This window comes from Stenella coeruleoalba, assembly GCF_951394435.1.
Source record: "Stenella coeruleoalba genome assembly, chromosome: 11".
Classification (NCBI taxonomy): domain Eukaryota; kingdom Metazoa; phylum Chordata; class Mammalia; order Artiodactyla; family Delphinidae; genus Stenella; species Stenella coeruleoalba.
The window spans coordinates 72647391-72670557 of record NC_137157.1 but is presented as its reverse complement, the minus strand read 5'-3'; the positions used below and the strand labels follow the sequence as shown (position 1 = coordinate 72670557).

Sequence of the window (23167 nt, the reverse complement as noted above, 5' to 3'; positions counted from 1 at the left end):
CCCAAGTCCAGGTGCACAGAGAGTCCCATACAGGATAAACCCAAGGAGAAACACGCCGAGACACATAGTAATCAAATTGGCAAAAATTAGGCAAAGGAAAAGTATTGAAAGGCAGCAAGGGAAAACCAACAAATAACATACAAGGGAACTCCCATAAGGTTAACAGCTGATTTCTCAGCAGAAACTACAAGCAAGAAGGGGGTGGCATGATATACTTAAAGTGATGAAAGGGAAGAACCTACAACCAAGATTACTCTACCACAAGGATCTCATTCAGATTCGATGGAGAAATCAAAAGCTTTACAGACAAGCAAAAGCTAAGAGAATTCAGCACCACAAAACCAGCTCTACCACAAAACCAGCTCTACCACAAATGAAAAAGGAACTTCTCTAAGTGGGAAAGACAAGACAAGAAAAGGACCTACAAAAACAAACCCAAAACAATTAAGAAAATGGGAATAGGAACATACATATCGATAATTACCTTAAACGTGAATGGATTAAATGCTCCAACCAAAAGACACAGCCTTGCTGAATGGATACAAAAACAAGACCTATATGTATGCTGTCTACAAGAGACCCACTTCAGATCTAGGGACACATACAGACTGAAAGTGAGGGGATGGAAAAAGATATTCCAAGCAAATGGAAATAAAAAGAAAGTTGGAGTAGCAATATTCTTAACAGATAAAATAGACTTTAAAATAAAGAATGTTACAAGAGACAAGGAAGGACACTACATAATGATCAAGGGATCAATCCAAGAAGAAGATATAACAATTATAAATATATATGCACCCAACATAGGAGCACCAGAATATATAAGGTAACTGCTAACAGCTATAAAAGAGGAAATCGACAGTAATAGTGGGGGACTTTAACACCTCGCTTCCACCAATGGACAGATCATCCAAAATGAAAACAAATAAGGAAACAGAAGCTTTAAATTACACAATAGACCAGATAGATTTAATTGATATTTATAGGACATTCCATACAAAAACAGCAGATTACATTTCTTCTCAAGTGCGCACAGAACATTCTCCAGGATTGATCACATCTTGGGTCACAAATCAAGCCTCAGTAAATTTAAGAAAATTGAAATCATATCAAGCATCTTTTCTGACCACAACACTATAAGACTAGAAATGAATTATAGGGAAAAAAAAGTAAAAAACACAAACACATGGAGGCTAAACAATACATTACTAAATAACCAAGAGATCACTGAAGAAATCAAAGAGGAAATCAAAAAATACCTAGAGACAAATGACAATGAACACATAACAATCCAAAACCGATGGGATGCAGCAAAAGCAGTTCTAAGAGGGAAGTTTATAGCTATAGAAAGCCTACATCAAGAAACAAGAAAAATCTCAAGTAAGCAATCTAACCTTACACATAAAGGAACTAGAGCAAAAAGAACAAACAAAACACAAAGTTAGCAGAAGGAAAGAAATCATAAAGATCAGAGCAGAAATCAATGAAATAGAAACAAAGAAAACAATAGCAAAGATCAATAAAACTAAAAGCTGGTTCTTTGGAAAAAACAAAATTGATAAACCATTAGCCAGACTCATCAAGAAAAAGAGGGAGAGGACTCAAATCAATAAAATTAGAAATGAAAAAGGAGAAGTTACAACAGACACCGCAGAAATACAAAGCATCATAAGAGATTACTACAAGCAACTCTATGCCAATAAAATGGACAACCTGAAAGAAATGGACAAATTCTTAGAAAGGTATAACCTTCCAAGACTGAACCAGGAAGAAATAGAAAATATGAACAAACCAATCACAACTAATGAAATTGAAACTGTGATTAAAAACCTTCCAACAGACAAAAGTCCAGGATCAGATGGCTTCACAGGTGAATTCTACCAAACATTTAGAGAAGAGCCAACACCCATCCTTCTCAAACTCTTCCAAAAAATTGCAGAGGAAGGAACAGTCCCAAACTCATTCTATGAGGCCACCATCACCCTATCAAAACCAAACAAAGATACTACAAAAAAAGAAAATTACAGACCAATATCACTGATGAATATAGATGCAAAAATCCTCAAGAAAATACTTGCAAACAGAATCCAACAACACATTAAAAGGATCATACACCATGATCAAGTGGGATTTATCCCAGGGATGCAAGGATCTTCAATATACGCAAATCAATCAATGTGATACACCATATTAACAAATTGAAGAAGAAAAACCATATGATCATCTCAATAGATGCAGAAAAAAGCTTTTGACAAAATTCAACACCCATTTATGATAAAAACTCTCCAGAAAGTGGGCATAGAGGGAATCTATCTCAACATAATAAAGGCCATATACGAGAAACCAACAGCAAATATCATTCTCAATGGTGAAAAACTGAAAGTATTTCCTCTAAGGTCAGGAACAAGACAAGGATGTCCACTCTCACCACTATTATTCAACATAGTTTTGGAAGTCCTAGACACAGCAATCAGAGAAGAAAAAGAAATAAAAGGAATACAAATTGGAAAAGAAGAAGTAAAACTGTCACTATTTGCAGATGACAAGATACTATACATACAGAATCCTAAAAATGCCACCAGAAAACTCCTAGAGCTAATCAATGAATTTGGTAAAGTTGTAGGATACAAAATTAATGCACAGAAATCTCTTCCATTCCTAAACACTAATGATGAAAAATCTGAAAGAGAAATTAAGGAAACAATCCCATTTACCATTGCAACAAAAAGAATGAAATACCTAGGAATATACCTACCTAGGGAGACAAGAGACCTGTATGCAGAAAACTATAAGACACTGATGAAAGAAATTAAAGATGATACCAACAGATGGAGAGATATACCATGTTCTTGGATTGGAAGAATCAATATTGTGAAAATGACTATACTACCCAAAGCAATCTATAGATTCAATGCAATCCCTATCAAATTACCACTGGCATTTTTTACAGAACTAGAACAAAAAATCTTAAAAGTTGTATGGAGACACAAAAGACCCCAAAGAGCCAAAGCAGTCTTGAGGGGAAAATAACGGAGCGGGAAGAATCAGACTCCCTGACTTCAGACTATACTACAAAGCTACAGTAATCAAGACAAAATGGTAGTGGCACAAAAACAGTAACATAGATCAATGGAACAAGAGAGAAAGCCCAGAGATAAACCCACGAACCCATGGTCAACGATCTATGACAAAGGAGGCAAGGATATAAAATGGAGAAAAGACAGTCTCTTCAATAAGTGGCACTGGGAAAACTGGACAGCTACATGTAAAAGAATGAAATTAGAACACTCCCTAACACCATACACAAAAATAAACTCAAAGTGGATTCGAGACCTAAATGTAAGACTGAACACTATAAAACTCTTAGAGGAAAACATAGGAAAGAACACTCTTTGACATAAATCACAGCAACAACTTTTTTGATCCACCTCCTAGAGTAATGGAAATAAAAACAAAAATAAACAAATGGGACCTAATGAAACTTAAAAGCTTTTGCACAGGGCTTCCCTGGTGGCGCAGTGGTTGTGAGTCCGCCTGCCGATGCAGGGGACACGGGTTCATGCCCCGGTCCGGGAAGATACCACATGCTGTGGAGCAACTGGGCCCGTGAGCCATGGCTGCTGAGCCTGTGCATCCAGAGCCTGTGCTCTGCAACAGGAGAGGCCACAACAATGAGAGGCCCGCGTAGCGAAAAAAAAAGAAAAAAAAGGTTTTGCACAGCAAAGGAAACCATAAACAAGACGAAAAGACAACCCTTGGAATGGGAGAAAATATTTGCAAGCGAATCAACAAAGGATTAATCTCCAAAATATATAAAGAGCTCATGCAGCTCAATATTAAAGAAACAAACAACCCAATCCAAAAATGGGCAGAAGACCTAAATAAACATTTCTCCAAAGAAGACATACAGATGGCCAAGAAGCACATGAAAAGCTGCTCAACATCACTAATTATTAGAGAAATGCAAATCAAAAGTACAATGAGGTATCACCTCACACCAGTTAGAATGGGCATCATCAGAAAATCTACAAACAACCAACGCTGGAGAGGGTGTGGAGAAAAGGGAATCCTCTTGCACTGTTGGTGTGAATGTAAATTGATACAGCCACTATGGAGAACAGTATGGAGGTTCCTTAAAAAACCAAAAATAGAATTACCATATGATCCAGCAATCCCACTACTGGGCATATACCCACAGAAAACCTTAATTCAAAAAGACACATGCACCCCAATGTTCATTGCAGCACTATTTACAATAGCCAGGTCATGGAAGCAACCTACATGCCCATCAACAGATGAATGGATAAAGAAGATGTGGTACATATATACAATGGAATATTACTCAGCCATAAAAAGGAATGAAATTGGGTCATTTGTTGAGACGTGGATGGATCTAGAGACTGTCATACAGAGTGAAGTAAGTCAGAAAGAGAAAAACAAATATCGTATATTAACGCATGTATGTGGAACCCAGAAAAATGGTACAGATGAACCAGTTTGCAGGGCAGAAGTTGAGACACAGATGTAGAGAGCAAACACATGGACACCAACAGGGGAAAGCCACAGGGTGGTTGGGGATGGTGGTGTGATGAATTGGGCGATTGTAATTGACATGTATACACTGATATGTATAAAACTGATGACTAATAAGAATCTGCTCTATAAAAAAATAAGTTAAAAAAAAGAAAGAAATGGTATTCATCTATTCATATACAATGCAACCACCCACCCCCCCCCACACACAAAAAAACTTGGCAAGCATTCAATTTACCCAGGGAACAAATTTAGAAAACTAAAATTAACAGCTAAGGGAGAGCATATCTACTTTCTATTTTCCACACCTTTAGGAGCCTATTCATATCAGCCTCCATATTGGAAATAGTCATTTTCTGCATGATGATGTCTGTGACCCTGCGTTCAAGAAGCTGCCACTTCATGCGAGCTGTCTTAGAAGTAAACACTCGGCCTGTCAATCCTTTCCTCTGATATTTTTTTCTAGAATCATAAAAAAACAAACATAGTTACTTATGTGCTTATTTGATTATGTACTGCCAAATAATGAGCTGTTTTTCATTTAAGTCCAACATTCAGTAATGCAAAGATTATGTCAGGAGGAACAGAAGAATCATGTTGACCTGGTTCCATTTGTCGTGGGTGTTGGTAAGGCCTGGACTCTTGCCACAGGAATTCTCATTTTCTGCTGGGCTCCAGCCCTTGATGCATCTGTTTCTATGGTAGTTGCACTGGAACCTGTGTCCTGAACAGGGGTATCAGTTGAGCTCAGCTTCCGAGTGACTTTCCCAGCCACTTTATCTGACATGGGCCTTACTTGCCGACGAAGAGCTGTAACCTGAAATAGCAATAGAGATTGACTCATGCTCTTAGTCTATAGAAATACATCATTTATCTCAAAGCCAGAATGTTTCCTCCAAATGGTCAACTTGCCTCTTCTGTTTTGCGACGAAGAACCACTTCTTGGTTTCTTTTTTGGGCTTCTAGAAGTCTAAGTTGATGCTATAAAATAATATTGAATAAGTTAAAATAGGAAACTGAAAGATATAATACTTCCTACTCCTGCATTAACATGTTTCCCCATTCCACTGGGAACTGTAAGGGTTCTTAGCAGTATCTGAGCTAACACTCAGCTTGCATCCATTACTACAGATATAGATATTTTATTTCAATAAACACAAAAGCATACTTATATAGCCATTTCTCTCTGAAAATAAAAACTTATCTCTGTGACACATACTTTTATTTAACAAACACTAATATAGGGCTTACTATATACAAATACTTTTCTAAACGCTTTACAAATATTGTCTCATTTCATTTTTGCAGGACATTTTGTTTTGGTTGCTGGCTAAGGCGTGATTAGGGAGAAACACAGCTTAGAATATTTTCAACAGAGGCATCTTACAATATATACAGTAGCTATAAACTATTTTAAACATAGGGAGAATGTATATTAATTGTATTAGCACTTTATAGTAATTTTGGAAATGTTATTTCCAAATAACATTGGAAATAAATGTTTTATTGTTGGACAATAAAACAAACTGGCTACCAATTTGTTTTTTAGGTAGTCTATATGATAAAGACAATTATTATTAATTATTTTAAGCCACTTTCTAGGGATATAATTTAGGAAATAATCTTGATCACAATAGGCTTGATCACAGATAGCCTTGATCACAAATGTCTCTTCTAGGACTTTAATTCTGTGATGTAACAAATAACTCTCCATGTTCTGTATCCCAAATTCAAAGAGATGATACATCTCAAGTTTATACACATTCTTATGTTATCAGATGGGAATTCTTTGAGAAAAAGCATCTATCTTATCACTGACATATCTTAATTGCCTACACAATAATAGACATAGAAGCAAAGTTAATAAATCTTTTTTTAAATGAATGAACTATCAAAAACTAAAATTAAATATAGCTTTAAGCTTCTCACTACATTTAATTTCTTCATATTAAAAATAAAATCTCAAGCTCATTCATTTTTTTTGTATGATGTACATATTTGGTTCTCTAAGCGTTCAAAGTTGAATATTACAAGAAACAATATAGACAGGAGTTGAATATGCACACAAAGCAACAAATTAAAGGTAGGAGAACATCTGAAATGGTAGCTTTGTATGTGATTAGCCAGCCTCAGATCTTTATAATAGAATAGAGACACCATATGTTGTGGATAAGATTCAAAAGTTCAGTCCCAGGAGTTAACTGTTCAATATTGATCTCTCTATACATCATATTAATTAGTAATAAAGAAATAGGTAGCATACATTGTAAGGAAATTATTCCTGTTACCCAAAAGTTTTCATTAAAAACAAAATAAATAGGCCAAAAGTCAAAACAACCTAAATGCCAGCCAATCGAGGAATGGATTAGGAAAATGTGCTCTATACATATAGCCATAAAAAGGAATGAACTACTGGGCTTCCCTGGTGGCGCAGTGGTTGAGAGTCCACCTGCCGATGCAGGGGACGCAGGTTTGTGCCCCGGTCTGGGAAAATCCCACATGCCGCGGAGCGGCTGGGCCCGTGAGCCATGGCCGCTGAGCCTGCGCTCCGCAACGGGAGAGGCCACAACAGTGAGAGGCCCGCGTACCGCAAAAAAAAAAAAAAAAAAAAGGAATGAACTACTGATACATGCTATAACATGGATGAACCTTGAAAACATGCTAAAACGAAAGAAGCCAGACACAAAAGGCTACGTATTGTATGATTCCATTTATATAAAATGTCTAGAATAAGCAAATCCATAGACAGAAAGTAGATTAGGAGCCAGGAAGGAATGGACAGTGATTGCTAATGGGTATGGGGTTTCTTTTTGGAGCGATGAAAATGTTCTGGAATTAGAGTGGTGACTGTTGCACAAATTTGTGAATATACTAAAATCATGAATTGTATAGTTTAAAACAGTGAACTTTATGGCATATAAATTTTCTGTTTTTTTAAAAAAGCAGAAAAAAAGACTAGACAATATGTTAAAATGTGCTTCTACTCGATTTCAGTAGGAATGTATTGGTATAAACAAGATCTAAAATGCCCAGGAATTGAAAGTGATAAAATAGACTGATTATTAAAATACATTAATATCCTGGGAAAATAAATAAATACAGTCATAAATATGGGAGTCATCTGGCTAAAATATCTACTTTTCTATCTCATTGCTCACTCTTCTCTATCCCCTTAATTTCCTCTTTACCCCCCAAAGTAGATTTCTATTTTCTAAAATACCCTGTATGTTTATGTTTTCTTCAGGGAGAATTTAGAAAAAGTTGGTGAGAAAAAAAGAACAAGGGCTGAAACCTAACTGATATTGTGGAAAGGAAGGTGATGGCTTCTTTTTTTAAGAAAAAAATGTCATAAGAAATAACTATATTGCCAAAACTTTGGAAAGAAAAAAATCCAAACAACTATAACCTATAACCCTAATACAACCACATTTAGCATATTGATATGTATCCTTCAAATTTTTCCCTCATTGTAAACAAGCACGCATATATAAAATGTTACTTTACACTTAATGTGAAGTCATAGTCATTTTTCATTTTATTATGCAGTTTCCAAATCCTAATTTTTAATGGATGAATAACCACCTTTTAAATGGGATGAACCATAATTTATTTAACTGTTACCCTTACTGACACACATCTTAGTTGATTTTACAGTTTTCATTACTACAAATAACCCTAAAGTGAAGATTTTAACACACTGTAAAGTAATTTGTCTTAGTTTAAATTATTTACTTAGTCTGAGTTCATGGAAGCAGAATTCTTGGGTCAAAGAATATGAAAATTTTTATAGCCCTTAGTAAAGCCTCTTCTAGTGAAGCCTGGTTATTATTCCAGGAACATTTATAAAAATCTCTAGTGGAAGCTGCCTTTGGAACCATCTTAAAATTACTATCTTATATAATACTGCAACTACTTCCTTGGTCTCCCTAGAAATAACCAGTCATTATTTGCCATTTTCTTCCATCTGATCATCTAGGAAATACGCCTCCAATAAAATTTATAATAATATTATAGTGTTTTTCATAAACTTTTATATGGAATTACTATAATCCACATACTATAATAAATGCCAAATTATAAAATGCTTATTTACTGTCCTTAACCTGTATTTAATAAAGTTATCAAAATATTTCTTTCATTTATTGAACAATCTTGTTGATATACAATATTCTTACATAACTGAGAGTTAAAGTCCACTCACATCTCTTTTACGTTGATCCTTTTTCAATTGAGCAATCTCTCTGTTTCTTCTAGACTCTGTCAATCTGGCTTTTTCTTGTTCTTCTTTCATTTGTTTCATTAAGCGAACCTAAAATATTAGGTAAATACATCTATTGTGATTACCCTATCGCAATATTCATTAAATAAATCACATGTATGGAAAAATGTTCTTAGGATTCTGAATATTTAACAAGAAAAAAATGTGGAGTTTTGCTACACATTAAATGGTCAATTCTTATTTTTGTAAGATTAATATATTTATATTTCTAATACATTTCTAACATACTTCTATCAAACTGCTTAGTGTTCTATGCTTCTTATATTCAATGTCCAGCTGTTCTACAACTTGAATGATTTTTTGGTATCTAACTTATTATCAGTAGCTGTGTGACCTTGAACAAGTTACTTAGCAACTCTAGACTGGTTTTCTCATCTATAAAATGGAGGTAATAGCTCTATGGGATTGGATTCCTCTGAGAATTCAATAAGTTAATACCTGCACTATGCTTATAACAGTGCCTGGCACATAGTAAGCACCTAGCTATTTTAGCTATTTTTGCTGTCATCAGCAACTACACAACATAATAATCTACTCCTTAAATCATTTCCACATTTCCTATTTTAAGGAAACAACATTGATTTTCATGCCAAAAGTTAAGAATAATCCGTTCCACCACAAAAACAGTAACAGATTAGAATTCACATACTCTCTCTGGTCAAGGGAAAAAAACTTGTACTTTTCTATGCATGGGAATGATAACCACCAAATTCAAGATAGTTGTTACCTCTCAGGGAAAAGAGAATATGATCAGGAAGAGATATATAGGAAGCTTTGTGCATATCGGCAATGTTTAATACCGTAAACTAGACAGTGGATATATTGTTCATTATGTTATTATCTGTGCTTTCTTGCATGTTTGAAATATTTTATACTTTTATTAAGTTTGTATAAGAGTTTTGTTTTGTTTTGTTTTTAAAGTCAGAGAAGCCCTGCTGACCACATGATTTTCAGCTACTCCAAAGAAAGACTTTGACTATGGATGACTATAGGAAAACAACTTTTAACTGCCAAAAGGAAGTGCATCATTTCTAAGACTGGTTACCTTTTATTGAATACAGGAAGAACCACAATAATTTTTTTTTGGTCCCAAAAGACACAAGCATCACCAGCATCTACCGTTAATGGAAAATATAATCAATACCTTTGTTTTTTTCATTTCCATCACATCCTGCTGTAATTTCTTCAATTGCTTTTCATATTGGGACTGATTTTTAAGCAACCTTGCATGCTCTTTTTGAGCTGTCTGAAGTCTCTGCAGTTCTTTATTCATGGCTTGCAGTTTCTTTTCATATTCAGACCTAACTTTTTTTGCTTTTTCTTCTGAGTAAGATTCCACTGAGCCTAAATGACCAAAAAATATTTGTATTTGTTTGTGTGAGACACAGATTTTTATTTCACAGATTTACAACTCATGACCTTAGACAAGAACTACCTCCTAAATACAAACCTCAGGAGGCCAGGATGCCTTTCAATCACTCTGCCTTTTAATATCTACTCTTATTTAACAATTATTGAAGTTTTTATCATTTTAATTTAAAAAAAGTACCCAGCATAAATCAAGGCATTAAAACAATTAGCCACAACTTTGGGAAAAAAATTACTAAATAGCCTAGACAGGTACCAGCATGAAAAAACAAAATAAACAGTAATATTTAACATAATGGGACAAATTAACATTTAATGTGACTTTTAATATTATTTTTTTCTTGTAAAGGAAGACAGGATAAAAACCTATTTTGACAATTTAGTTTGAACTTTAATTTGAATTAAATATAATTCTTACCTAAGTTTTGAAGCACCTGGTCTCTTTCAAGCTGAGTGTCCCGAATTTTATGTTGCAGCATCATTAGCTTCTCTTCATACTGCTTTTTCAGTGTCTGCAGTCTTTTCTGGCTGTTTTCTAGTTCATCAATCAGCTTTTGCTTGATTGCAATTTCACAAGTAATGTTTGCTAAGTCTGCCTGATAATTGGCTATTATAAAAGAGGAAAATAAAAATTCTGGGATAGGCCATAATAAGAGCATGAAAACCATCATCCGTATCCAAGTATTCACTTGGCAGCTGTAAGGAAAATATCCTGAATATACCAAAAATTAAAAAAGGGCAAAAAGATAGAGTGTTCACTTTGGTCAAGGACAAGAGATACCATTTGTAGCAAATAAGAATGGAAGTTACACAATGACAAAATCCAATAAGAGAAGAACATGAGCCTTGGAGGGCATATATAGGCCAGCAATTATAAAAGGTGCTTTCATCAAGGATGAACTGGAGAAGGTTAAGAGTTTTCTGCCATGTTTTAAACAAGTGCCCAAAATAAATTTTTGTCCTTGTACCAAAGGACAAGTACCTTTTTCATCTGACTCGGAATCTGATTCATCAGAGCTTTCACCCCCTTCAATGTCATCTTCTTCCTCCTCCTCTTCCTCTTCCTCATCTTCATGATCACTCACTTCTTGACTTTCTTCCTAAAATGTGATTTGTGTCCATTAATAGCACAATATTGGCAAGGCAAACTGATTACCTCATTAAGGGAGACTGTGTGACAGAATTAGAACAAAAATTTTTACATTTTGTGTGGAAACACAAAAGATCCCAAATAGCAAAAGCAATCTTGAGAAAGAAGAACGGAGCTGGAGAAAACAGGCTCCTGAACTTCAGACTACACTGCAAAGCTACAGTCATCAAAACAGTATGGTACTGGCACAAAAACAAAAATATAGATCAGTGGAACAGGATAGAAAGTCCAGAAATAAACCCACGCACCTATGGCCACCTAATCTATGACAAAGGAGGCAAGAATATATGATGAGAAAAGACAATCTCTTCAATAAGTGGTGCTGGGAAAACTGGACAGCTACATGTAAAAGAATGAAATTAGAACACTCCCTAACATCACACACAAAAATAAACTCAAAATAGATTAAAGACCTAAATGTAAGGCCAGGTACTATAAAACTCTTAAGCAAAAATATAGGCAGAACACTCTTTGACAAAAATCACAGCAAGCTTGCTTTTGATCTACCACCTAGGGTAATGAAAATAAAAACAAATATAAACAAACTTAAAAGCTTTTGCACGGCAAAGGAAACCATAAACAAAACAAAAAGATAACCCTCAGGATGGGAGAAAATATTTGCAAATGAAGCAACTGACAAGGGATTAATCTCCAAAATATACAAACAGCTCATGCAGCTAAATATCAAAAATACAAACAATCCAATCAAAAAATGGGTGGAAGACCTAAACAGACATTTCACCAAAGAAGACATACAGATGGCAAACAAACACATGAAAAGATGCTCAACATCACTAATTATTAGAGAAAAGCAAGTCACCTCACACTGGTCAGAATGGCCATCATCAAAAAATCTACAAACAATAAATGCTGGAGAGGGTGTGGAGAAAAGGGAACCCTCCTACACTGTTGGTGGGAATATAAATTGATACAGCCACTATGGAGAACAATATGGAGGTTCCTTAAAAAACTAAAACTAAAGCTACCACATGACCCAGCAATCCCACTCCTAGGCATCTTTCCGTAGAAGACCAAAATTTGAAAGGATGCATGCACCCCAATGTCCATTTCAGTGCTATTTACAATAGCCAGGACATGGAAACAACCATAGAGTGAAGTAAGTCAGAAGGAGAAAAACAAATATCGTATAATATCGCTTATATGTGGAATCTAGAAAAATGGTGCAGATGAACTTATTTGCAAAGCAGAAATAGTCACAGATGTAGAGAACAAACTTACGGTTACCACGGAGGAAAGGGGAGAGGTGGGACGAATTGGGAGATTGGGATTAACATATATACACTTACGTATAAAATAGATAACTAATGAGAACCTACTGTATAGCACAGGGAACTCTACTCAATGATCTATGTTGACCTAAATGGAAAGGAAATCTAAAAAAGAGTGGATGTATATGTATACATATAACTGATTCACTTTGCTGTACAGCAGAAACTAACACAACATTGTAAAGCAACTATACTCATTTAAAAAATAAACAATAAAAAACAAACAAAGAACCAGAATCAGAGTTAGAATTTTTCTTCCTCCCTTAATATTATGAAGTGTGCCTAGCCATATGACTTAATTTTGCCCCAGCTTCTATTATGGTGCTTTATATTTAATATGCACAATATAGTCTCAATGAATAAATACAAAAAAAAAGAGACTGTGAGTATAAAGTACAAGAGCACAAAAATTTCACTTTTCATAAGTTAAAAATATCAATCCACAATTTTAAGGTTATTTTACAATAATTCTGTCTTAAATCAAAGAGTACTTCATCTCTCTTAGTATTCTATCACCCCATACACAATGCTTTCACAGTGCACAAGACTGTGAGTTGCTAATATTTAATAGCTCACATTTCTGAAGAAAAGAAGTCCTCAAGGACACAATTTAAAATGGTTGTATGATAACCGATTCTCTTTTCTACATATAAGTTAGTACAGTTATCAGCAACCAAGAACAACCTAATCCAGGGACTCAAAATTACAAGTTTATTCTCTCATACTTACAACTTCTAATTCATTGCTTTCTCTTTCTGAAATACCCTTTTCTTCTTTCTTCTCTTGGTCAGTGTCTGTATTATCCTCTTTACCAGCCACACTAAAAAAAAAAAAAGAAGCAAAAGTGTATGATGCTAAAGTAGAGAGGAAAATTGTTCACTTTTTTCTCCCAGATTTTTAAAAACCATCAATTATTTTTGAAAACAAACTAGAAGAGTTCATCATTTAACTCAGCAAAGTTATCATGTCTGATGCTTCAGAGGAAAATTGAAACTGCCATTCAACTCATAGTACAGTGATTTATATCAATGGAGAAAATCTTATTTTCTAGAAACACTGAGGAATAGATTATACCCTGGAGCATGACACCTGATGAGACAGCTAAGAACTAGTCACCATAGCATTCAATCAACTAGAATGTAGGCAAATTAAATTTAATGGAAATAAAAAACATTTTTGTTTTCTCATCTAAATATATAAATTTTCTCATCTTAATACAAAGATATAGAAACTGCATTTTTTATTAATGTCCTAATACATTTAAGAATAAATTTAAAGATCAGAATACATCTGCCCACAGTAAGTTTGTCTATACCGGCTGCATCCATCACAATGTTCAGGTCTCCCCTGGTAATAGAATAGTACAGGTTCTTTTCTCCTAGGTCATACCTGTAGCACAGGGCTATTTCTCATAATGTTCTCACAGAAATGGGTCTCTGCACATCAGAATTGTCTGAAGTTCTGCCTGACCCCTGATTGAATAGGAAATTCCAGGATCTGCCACAAGATTCACCATACAAATAAAAGCTTCCTCTTCAGGTATCAGTAAAGCAGCCCTAACTATTGATATATACTAATGTCACATAATGTTATAGCTAAACTAATTGCTTCAGCCCTAGTGGCCATGAGAAAAAGAAGACTCTATAGTGAGCAAAGTTTTTACATAGTTAAATCACTCTGACCCTTCAGGGTTTAGCAACCACCATCAATTATGCACAGAAGTTACACTTCTGTTCATTAGACTCCTACATTTTATCCTAAATAATATTAAGAAAGTGAATTTTAAATGAATTTACATATGAAAATTTTCTTCTTGTGCTATAGTTAACTTTTTAAATCATTAAGAATACTTGAATAAAGCAATATTATCCAAATAAAATTCTTCTAGAAAGAGCTTAAAATTTTTATCAGAATAACTTTATAACAGCTATCATTTCTTTCAGATATTCTGCTACATTAAATAATTGCCCTAATACAAGGACTTATTTTTAGCTTCTAGGCTAAAAAATTAATCTCATTTAGGTGCTGGTATTATTATTAAACTCTAATGTTTAACTGTAGGTCCCAATTCTCAAAGACATTTTTGAACTCAGAACAAGATGAACACAAATACTTTTCCTTTGTAAGCACTTTTCAGAGTTCTTAATTTATGTTTATTTAGGTAGTTATTTCTGTAATTTCTGTCTTCCCCACTAGACTGTAAGCCTCATGAGGGAAGGGATCATGTCTGTTTGGCTCAGCATTACATGCCCAGTACCCAAGGGATGTGCATAATAAATGTGCATGAAGTATTTGCTAAATATATTAATCTCTATGATTGTGCATGAGCACCTCTGTTTGGAACCTCTGCCTATGTGTCTCACACACTAATTATGTTGGAGTAGAATAGTACAAATTGAAAGATGCATAAAGATGCATGGAAGACAGCATATCTCTAGAGTGAGAAGAAACTACCAGTAGGAATATCAATAAAATCCTCTTAACTGGAGAGGAATCAAGTAAACTATAACAAGGTTCCATGAGTTTGTTAAATCACTTGTTAGAGAAAAATGTTGAATATACTGAATGCCTATCTTACATCACTTGTATCATAATAGGACTGTTCATTTTCCATCATCATACATTTCAAGATGAAAATCTAGAAAGAAACTCCCCCTTCATCCAATCATCTGATTTAAAGGCCAGCACCATGTACTCAAGTAGTGCTATACTTGAGACAGGCCTAAGGCTTAAGACTAGGAAAGGAGCATGTGTTAGGAAAGATATCTCCCATCAGCATTTCTCATCCCCTCCCCTATGCAGTCTCCCTTCCTCACCTGCAACTCTTGCAGCATACAATTTTTGTTATTGTCAGTTCCTTCATTACTTCAAGCTTCAACACAAATTCCCTTTTATTCAGGTTTATAGCCATACAACCACCTTGTTTCAAATACTTGACCTAACACACCCTCCTACACCCTCCAAGTCACCAGAATCCAGCTTAACAAATGTTATTTTCACTTATATATGAAGTTAACTCATGTATTATAAGCTGTTTGTGCCAATTCTGATGCAGAAAAATCAGCAGTTGTTAACTTCATATTAATTTACCTTTATAAATCATGTAAGGCTTAAGCTTTTAAAGTACACAATTTGATACTTTATGATTATTGTACAGCAAACATTCAAGTTTTCTTCAATAAAGTGGGGAAATTTCATATCTAAAATAACTATCTAAGCAGCAATGAAAAATATGTAAGTTTGCACTTTACATAGAATCAGAATCTTGGAGCTGGAAGGAACACTAGTAATCAAGTAATTTAAACCCTTTGACATTTAACAAGCAATGTCAACATTTTTGTTGACAACCAAAAAAGAAACTGTGGCCTGGTGAAGCTTATCAACTCAAGGGGACTTAAAACCAGGTGTCATGACTCCAAAGCCAGTATTCTGGAATATTGCCTCAAAGTTCAGTTCACAGACAGAGAAGCATCAGCATCACCCAGGAGCTTGTCAGATACGTAGAATCTCAGGCTCCATGTCAGTCCTACTGAGTGAGAATCTTCATTTTATCAACACCCCAGGTTATCTATATGCACATTCATATTTAAGAAGCCCTGTCCTAGAACACCAAACAATTCTGCTTTTGTTATCTATTAGGCATCATATAAAAATTGGAGGCAAATGCTATTCATTAAGTATATTTAAAGGACTTAACTATTTTAAGGTGGGAAAATGTTTCCATTACACTACTTTAACTATGCATTTTATTTTGACCTTTCGAAAGAGAAAATTTTTCACATTTTAATGCTCTAATTTAATTCCAATGATAAACATAATGTCCTAAATATAAACTAATTAGGTGAGTCCTAAGATGACCTACAGATAGAATTATATTTTAATTATAGAATTATATTTTAATTTAACTATATAATTAAAATATAATTCTAGAATAAATTATAGAAACTTTAGAATACTATGTAATATGTAGGGTATAATTGTGGAATGTAAATTATTAAATAACTTAAAGAAAATATAATTTACGGTTTCATCTATTTAAAGTAAGAGATTAGTTTAATTGTTGCACAGTAAAAGTTCTCAAGGCTTATTTTCTGTTTGGTTGGTTATTTTTGCGGTACACGGGCCTCTCACCGCTGCGGCCTCTGCCGCAGCGGAGCACAGGCTCAAGACGTGCAGGCCCAGCGGCCACGGCTCACGGGCCCAGCCGCTCCGGGGCACGTGGGATCCTCCCGGACCGGGGCACGAACCCGCGCCCCCTGAATCAGCAGGTGGACTCCCAATCACTGAGCCACCAGGGAAGCCCCAAGGCTTATTTTTAGTAAGAAATAAAATTATAAAGTGGTGCTTCTAAAATAGTTAATATTATTTTGAAACCAGTTTATTTTCTTAATTATTTTGATATTGTAATCATGAGACGTTTAGAAAAATCTATAAAGAGAAGTTCTAATAAGAAGTAAAATACTACTTGATACTTGGTTAAATAATCATAATATTGAATGAGTAAAATGCAAATTTTTATTATATTGGGAGTTCAGAAGCAGTGCTTCTAAATTTTGCTCAAATTTCAAATGGAAAAAAAAAGAGAAGATCCTGGGGTTTTTTTTTGTTTTTTGTTTTTTTGGCGGTACGCGGGCCTCACTACTGTGGCCTCCCCCGTTGCGGAGCACAGGCTCCGGACGTGCAGGCTCAGCGGCCATGGCTCACCGGCCCAGCCGCTCCGCGGCATGTGGGATCTTCCCAGACAGGGGCACGAACCCGTGTCCCCTGCATCGGCAGGCGGACTCTCAACCACTGCGCCACCAGGGAAGCCCAAGAAGATCCTGTTTTTGATGCTGACTTCAGGTACATTTTAAAAGCAAAACTTGTTTTTCTAATTCCTCCTTAAATATGCCTTATAAATCTTATCTGTAGTAAGGCCACAGTTTCCTTTTACTTTGTTGCCATTTTAACGTTGTTTTCCTAACAAAGATTACACAAAATAAGGAAGAGATGAGAATGAACCCACCCATGACTTAGCATGTGCTGCAACAAAATGCGAATTCCCACCGAATTAATAATTCCCTGTCTGTTCACACGTTTCCAAAAGGGATATTCTGAAAGTTAAAGGGTGGGGTTCTTGGGCCATTTTTAGCCATCAAAATTATGATAATCTATTCTAAATTCACATGAAATTCTTGAATTTTAATTCATATAACCACTGGCTTTTATTCTTAAAAAGTATTTTTTTATATTTTCAGTGTTTTTGTTAATTTTATAAAATCATCATTATTTTTAGGAGCACCAAGCTAATCTAGTCTGAAACAATCTATAATTCTACAGCATATATCCTTTTGAATGGCAACTAAGTATTTAAATGACATTTTAATAAAAAACCTGGGAAATATTCCAACCTTCTTTCTTCTCGATTGCTTTCCTCAAGTTTCTGTAGCCTTCAAAATCACGAGGCACAGTATTGGAAGGCCAAGCCAATGAAGGACAAACCAGACAGTAAAAAGCGAAAGTGATAAGAAGGTAAAAATGATACATGAGCTTGAAGACTTTAAAATAAATTTTAAAAGATATCATCAAAGGACAATACACAGTAAAAAGGCAATACATTTTGTATGAATAAAAAGTAAGAAAAACAAGCAGCATTATATCTAAGAAGAGTATATATAGACTATCAGTTGAAATTATTCAGCAGTAAAATGTACAGTCTCAATTTATAAAGTTGATAAACAGTAAGAGTATTTGGATGCCATTGCTTTTTTTAACCTGAAATGGATCAATTTTCTCAGATTCCAAAAAAAAAACCTACTTCCAATGATATCCTCTCTTCCTTGTAAACCTTTACAAAATACCTTTTTATGGCATCATTAAAAGAACTTCAAAAAGTAATGCCTTTATACCATAATATGAAAATACCATTAATACTACATACTAGGATACTAATTTTTAAACTTGTTTTCTATTTCAATATACTACATGTGAACATCACTAAATCTAAAAAAAATTCTATTTCAAAATTATACATGAAATGGTATTATGGTCAAATGAATATGACTGTTATGATATCAGTGGAAAACTGTAATTTTATTAACTGAAAATTAATATCACTGTATTAATTACTAGACTACCAAAAAGATATATCTAAGGCAAAGGTAGCAATAAAATGGGAAATGTAGTACATTCCATTAGTAAGATTATTTTTCAACCAGCAAAGTATGAGAAAAACTATAAATATGTATTTAAAAGCTTTGACATTTAAAGAATATTCAATACACAGAATTGGGAATCTTTACTCAGTGGAATGTACTGAATACCAGTATCTCTCATGTAGACAAAAAGATAGATGTGCTAGGCTCTGATTAAGCATATAGCAATCTTGATATAGTACACTTCTGCCTGAATTCCAAAAAAAAATATTTTTTCAGAATCATCAGTATTTTAAAATGAAGAGATTGAGTCTTAGTTATGAATTATTTCATCAAGGCAGTTCTCATTTTAATTTTATAACATGATTTTTATTTGCTGGCCTGTGATTGTTTTTCACAATCAACTTATATACTGCTATTGCAAGAAGAGACTAGCAATCTTTCTGAGAAAAAAATTCTGCAGAGTGATATTCACCAGAGATCAAAATGTCCAGTATAATGTCTAGAAAAGGGTAAGAAAAGCCATCGCCTAAGAAATCTCTGTGTTTCTAGAGTTTCAACCTGACACCACTAAATACAAATAATGCAGTCTGATGAATGAGTGAATTTTTTATAATGCAAGTCATTTAAAGCTAGATATTCAAAAATATGGGGATCAGTGTATGAATGGTAAATTTTCTTTATCCATATACAGCAAAAAAAGTAAAAAAAAAAAAAAAAAAGTCTAATCTAGGCTTATACTGATGATAATGAGCTATAATGACTCAAAGGATATGGTTCCCTAGCAAAAAACCCAAATTTTCTATTTTCAGCATGAAATTTTGTTTACCTTACACTAGAGAGCTATATTAAAACATATGGATAATGTGAGCTAATAAGTAGATAAACTTTAGATGCCTTCCCAATTGTCTCTTTAAAAAATCACTACAATCAATAGTTCCAAATGACAGTAGAGGGGCAGAGATATAAACTAATAATCTGATACTTCTCCATAATTTAAAGGAGTTCAGTCTTTATTTCATTTAGTTCCATTTATAATACCTCTTCCACAGTTAAATGGGGGGGGGATGACAAATCTTGCTAACCATTCTAACATTTGTGTAACTAAAGAAAATAGTCAATGTAGTCTATTCGATTATTCTTCCTTATTTTCTTACTACCTACACTTATGGATTATTTTACATCTCAACAGAAAATAAGCACAGGAAGAAGAGCCAACCTTTAAACCACACATCTTAGCAATTGGTTGTAGTTTAGATAAAGACTTTGACAAGAGGGTGAAAATTTCATGTAAAACAGGACTTATGGCATCCTCCTTGAACACAAATGTAGCTTCTGACATAAAAATGATACAGTTGCCACTCCACCAACCAACACTTAGTGTCAGAGGCCCTGAAGTCACTACAACCAAAGGCTAACAGCACAAAAACAAAGTAAATTAAAAGACATGGAGCTTCTAAAGAATTTGTGCATTCAGTGGGAGAAACAGAAGTAGCTATGAGAACTGGGACAGCTGAGCAAAGCTGAACCCAAAGGCCAAACCCCAGATAGGTTTTGGAAACTGTCAACCAAAAGGGGTAACAAAAATCTTCCCTACACTATTTAATTTTTTTTCTTAATGAGGTTACTGCCCAAATTTTCGATAGTTGGATTAATGCTTCCTCTTTCAAAATTACAAATATCCCTAGAGGAATTTTATTAGTTATAAGTCATTTCCACTGGAATGAGTTCCTTTCTCTAGTCAGATGGCTTTGTTTCCAACTTTGAATTTAAGGAGATGAGAGAAGAAAGTAGATGATTTTGAAACTGGGAGTGCTTCGGGCTAGGGAAGAATTACATGAGAACTGACCTCATAAGGGAGGAATGAATCAAGGTAGCATGGGGACACAGAAGGTCAGTAGGTAGGAATAAGAGAGAATGGCTAAGGCGGAAATTCATATTTTCCCCCAAAGGTTGGTCTACATTCATGGAAGGGAAACAAAGTTTCTTTCCCCTATTTTCCTTTTCCTATTCCCTTTTGAATTGCTCTTACCACACTATAGAATGAGTAAATATCATTTCATGTGAGTGAGTTGGGAAACCTGGACATTATGTACTTGTAACACTTTCTAGAGAAAAATTAGTTCCAAGTTCCAAACGATTTTAAATTGAACTTACTTACTATATATGCAAGGTTGAGGTAGAACCAAATTTTGCAATGTTCTCTTTGATAAATAAAATAAGTAAATATGAGGCATGTAATACAACTTAACCAGAATCAATATATCCAAACAGAAGCTACTCCCTCCAGAGTTCCTGTAGAAGACTAATCACTAACTTCAGTAAAGCTGCTGTCATTCTAAACACTTTATTATGTTTTGTTTCAACAACAACTCTTTATTATTTTTTGTTTCAACAACAACTCTTTATTATTTTTTGTTTCAACTTTAGCAAACCCTTTGGCTAAAATGAGAGCTTACCAATATTTTTAAGAAAGGAATTTACATTACATGCAGCTAAAAGTTATTGGTGATAAATGAAATGCTTTATCAAGCTGAGTAAAATAGAACTATTTATCAGTCAAAAACCTTACAACCCTGCATTGTCACAGAAATAACCTGCATCAGAGGTATAAATTTAGGGTACCTATGATCACTATAAAAACGTCAAAAGTGCCTAGGTTTCTATTGGGATCCCTATCTGTTTTTTATTATTCATACCCAACAGGTGATTATGGTAACATCTCTAAATTTACCTCAAAAGGAAAGAGCAGAATCAGTTCATGACCTTAAGAAATATACCCTTGCTTATCCTTACTTATTATTCATGAACACAAACCACCTACACCATTAAAAACAAGTCATACCATTTCACATTTTGACCAACTACACAACTGAATTTTACAAATAAATGTTAAGTCATGTGCAGAAGTCTCATTTTCATTTCCACAGCATGTTGGGTCAAACCAGTTTTGATAATTCTGTGAACACTGTTACAGTTTTAATTGCCCTGCATAAGAACTAACCATTATATATTTCTTAATGCTGCCATAATCAGCCATCCATGAGCAACATCTTTTAAGACATTAGTATCTTAAGAATGCAATTTCAATTGCAATGCCTCCTAACCATAGATGTGCAACTCCTTGTTTTAATTATTCTAATCAGTCCTTTTTAACTCAAGGACAAACAGCAGAATTAATTTGGAGAGTTTAAACCTCTAATAACTTTGGTCAACTGACTATTCAAAGAAGAAATGCTTGGTTGTCAAAATAAATTTCTAAATAAACTGAGCAAAGCAGCAGCTAGACTAAATGTCAATAGTAATTCTAAAAAGTGCACCTCCATAACAAGCTATTTGACAAATAAGATATCTTTTCCCCCTTTGGAATATCTAGCCAAAAATGCTTAAAATTAATTTGACTGGCACGTTCAAAATATATTCTATGTAAGTAATTTGACTGCACCATAGAATCAATATGTAAACATGTAAACAATTTATGAGGTTTTAACCACTCATAGATTACAAGTGGTCATATTTTAATTTTCCTCCTCTTCTTTGCATCCAGTTGATTTCAGAGGGAGATATTACCAGGATGCAAGGAAAAGGAAGCCTAGAACAGTGGTGAAAAGCTGAGTAACTCATTGTTGGAAGAGTCAGAAAGCCTGAAATAACATAAATAACTTTCACATAATCAAATTAGAGCCCGCAGAAAATACTTAAGAGACCAAATGATATTAAATGACAGTCTGATGAATTAGTTTAGCCTTTAGTTAAACTAATCTAGACAGGAAGCAGAATATATCAATGAGACTATTTAATTGTATTAGAAAATGGAAAAAAAATGAAAATATTGAGTAATGGTAGAACAAGCTTTGCAGAAAAGATGAATGGAATGCAAAAGCAGCTATTTGAAAAGATAATAAAATAATTTCTAATAGTAATTTTACCTTATAGTCTAAATAAAATTCACTACCATATTATTATAAATAATTTTTTTACATACAAGTAGAGATAAATCTTTAAAAGTATATAATTATAATTGTCACCTATGTTAAATGACATTTTATTTATTAGTATACTTATGAGACTATGTATACTCATTGCAATTGCAAATTAAAATAGCCTGAAAAGTAATTAGCAGTATAGCAGTGATTTTATAGCACTACCTTTTTTTCTTCTTCTTTTCTTTCCTTTTCAGCTTCTCTAAATCCTTCTTAGCTAGATCTATAATCTCAATGGTCTCTTTGTCTGAGGATACTATAGTAGGAGAGAAAGCTGATGATCCACTGAAGTACGGTGATCTTGCTGTGGCTCTTGTCAAGTTTTTTCGAAGGTTCTCATTCACTGCTTCACTTTCTAATAATTTTGCCCTAATGAATAAAAATACACTTAAGTTGGAAACATTTTATTATTGTGGTAAATAATACTTAAC

General features: G+C 34.2%; 1 protein-coding gene across 7 annotated transcripts in view; it reads right to left on the bottom strand.

Annotated features, from left to right (window-relative positions):
- The window catches only part of KIF21A (kinesin family member 21A), a 157633-nt gene that overhangs the window by 36619 nt on the left and 97847 nt on the right, over positions 1–23167 (bottom strand). For all 7 annotated transcript variants that reach the window (XM_079937626.1, XM_079937627.1, XM_079937629.1 and 4 more), the window contains exons 11-19: positions 22902–23105; positions 13349–13439; positions 11163–11280; positions 10599–10787; positions 9957–10156; positions 8735–8842; positions 5446–5514; positions 5136–5350; positions 4842–4995 (exon numbers count right to left, since the gene is read on the bottom strand). In XM_079937626.1, the coding sequence (XP_079793752.1) occupies positions 4842–4995; positions 5136–5350; positions 5446–5514; positions 8735–8842; positions 9957–10156; positions 10599–10787; positions 11163–11280; positions 13349–13439; positions 22902–23105 (1348 nt within the window). The remainder of the gene's footprint in view (positions 1–4841; positions 4996–5135; positions 5351–5445; positions 5515–8734; positions 8843–9956; positions 10157–10598; positions 10788–11162; positions 11281–13348; positions 13440–22901; positions 23106–23167) is intronic.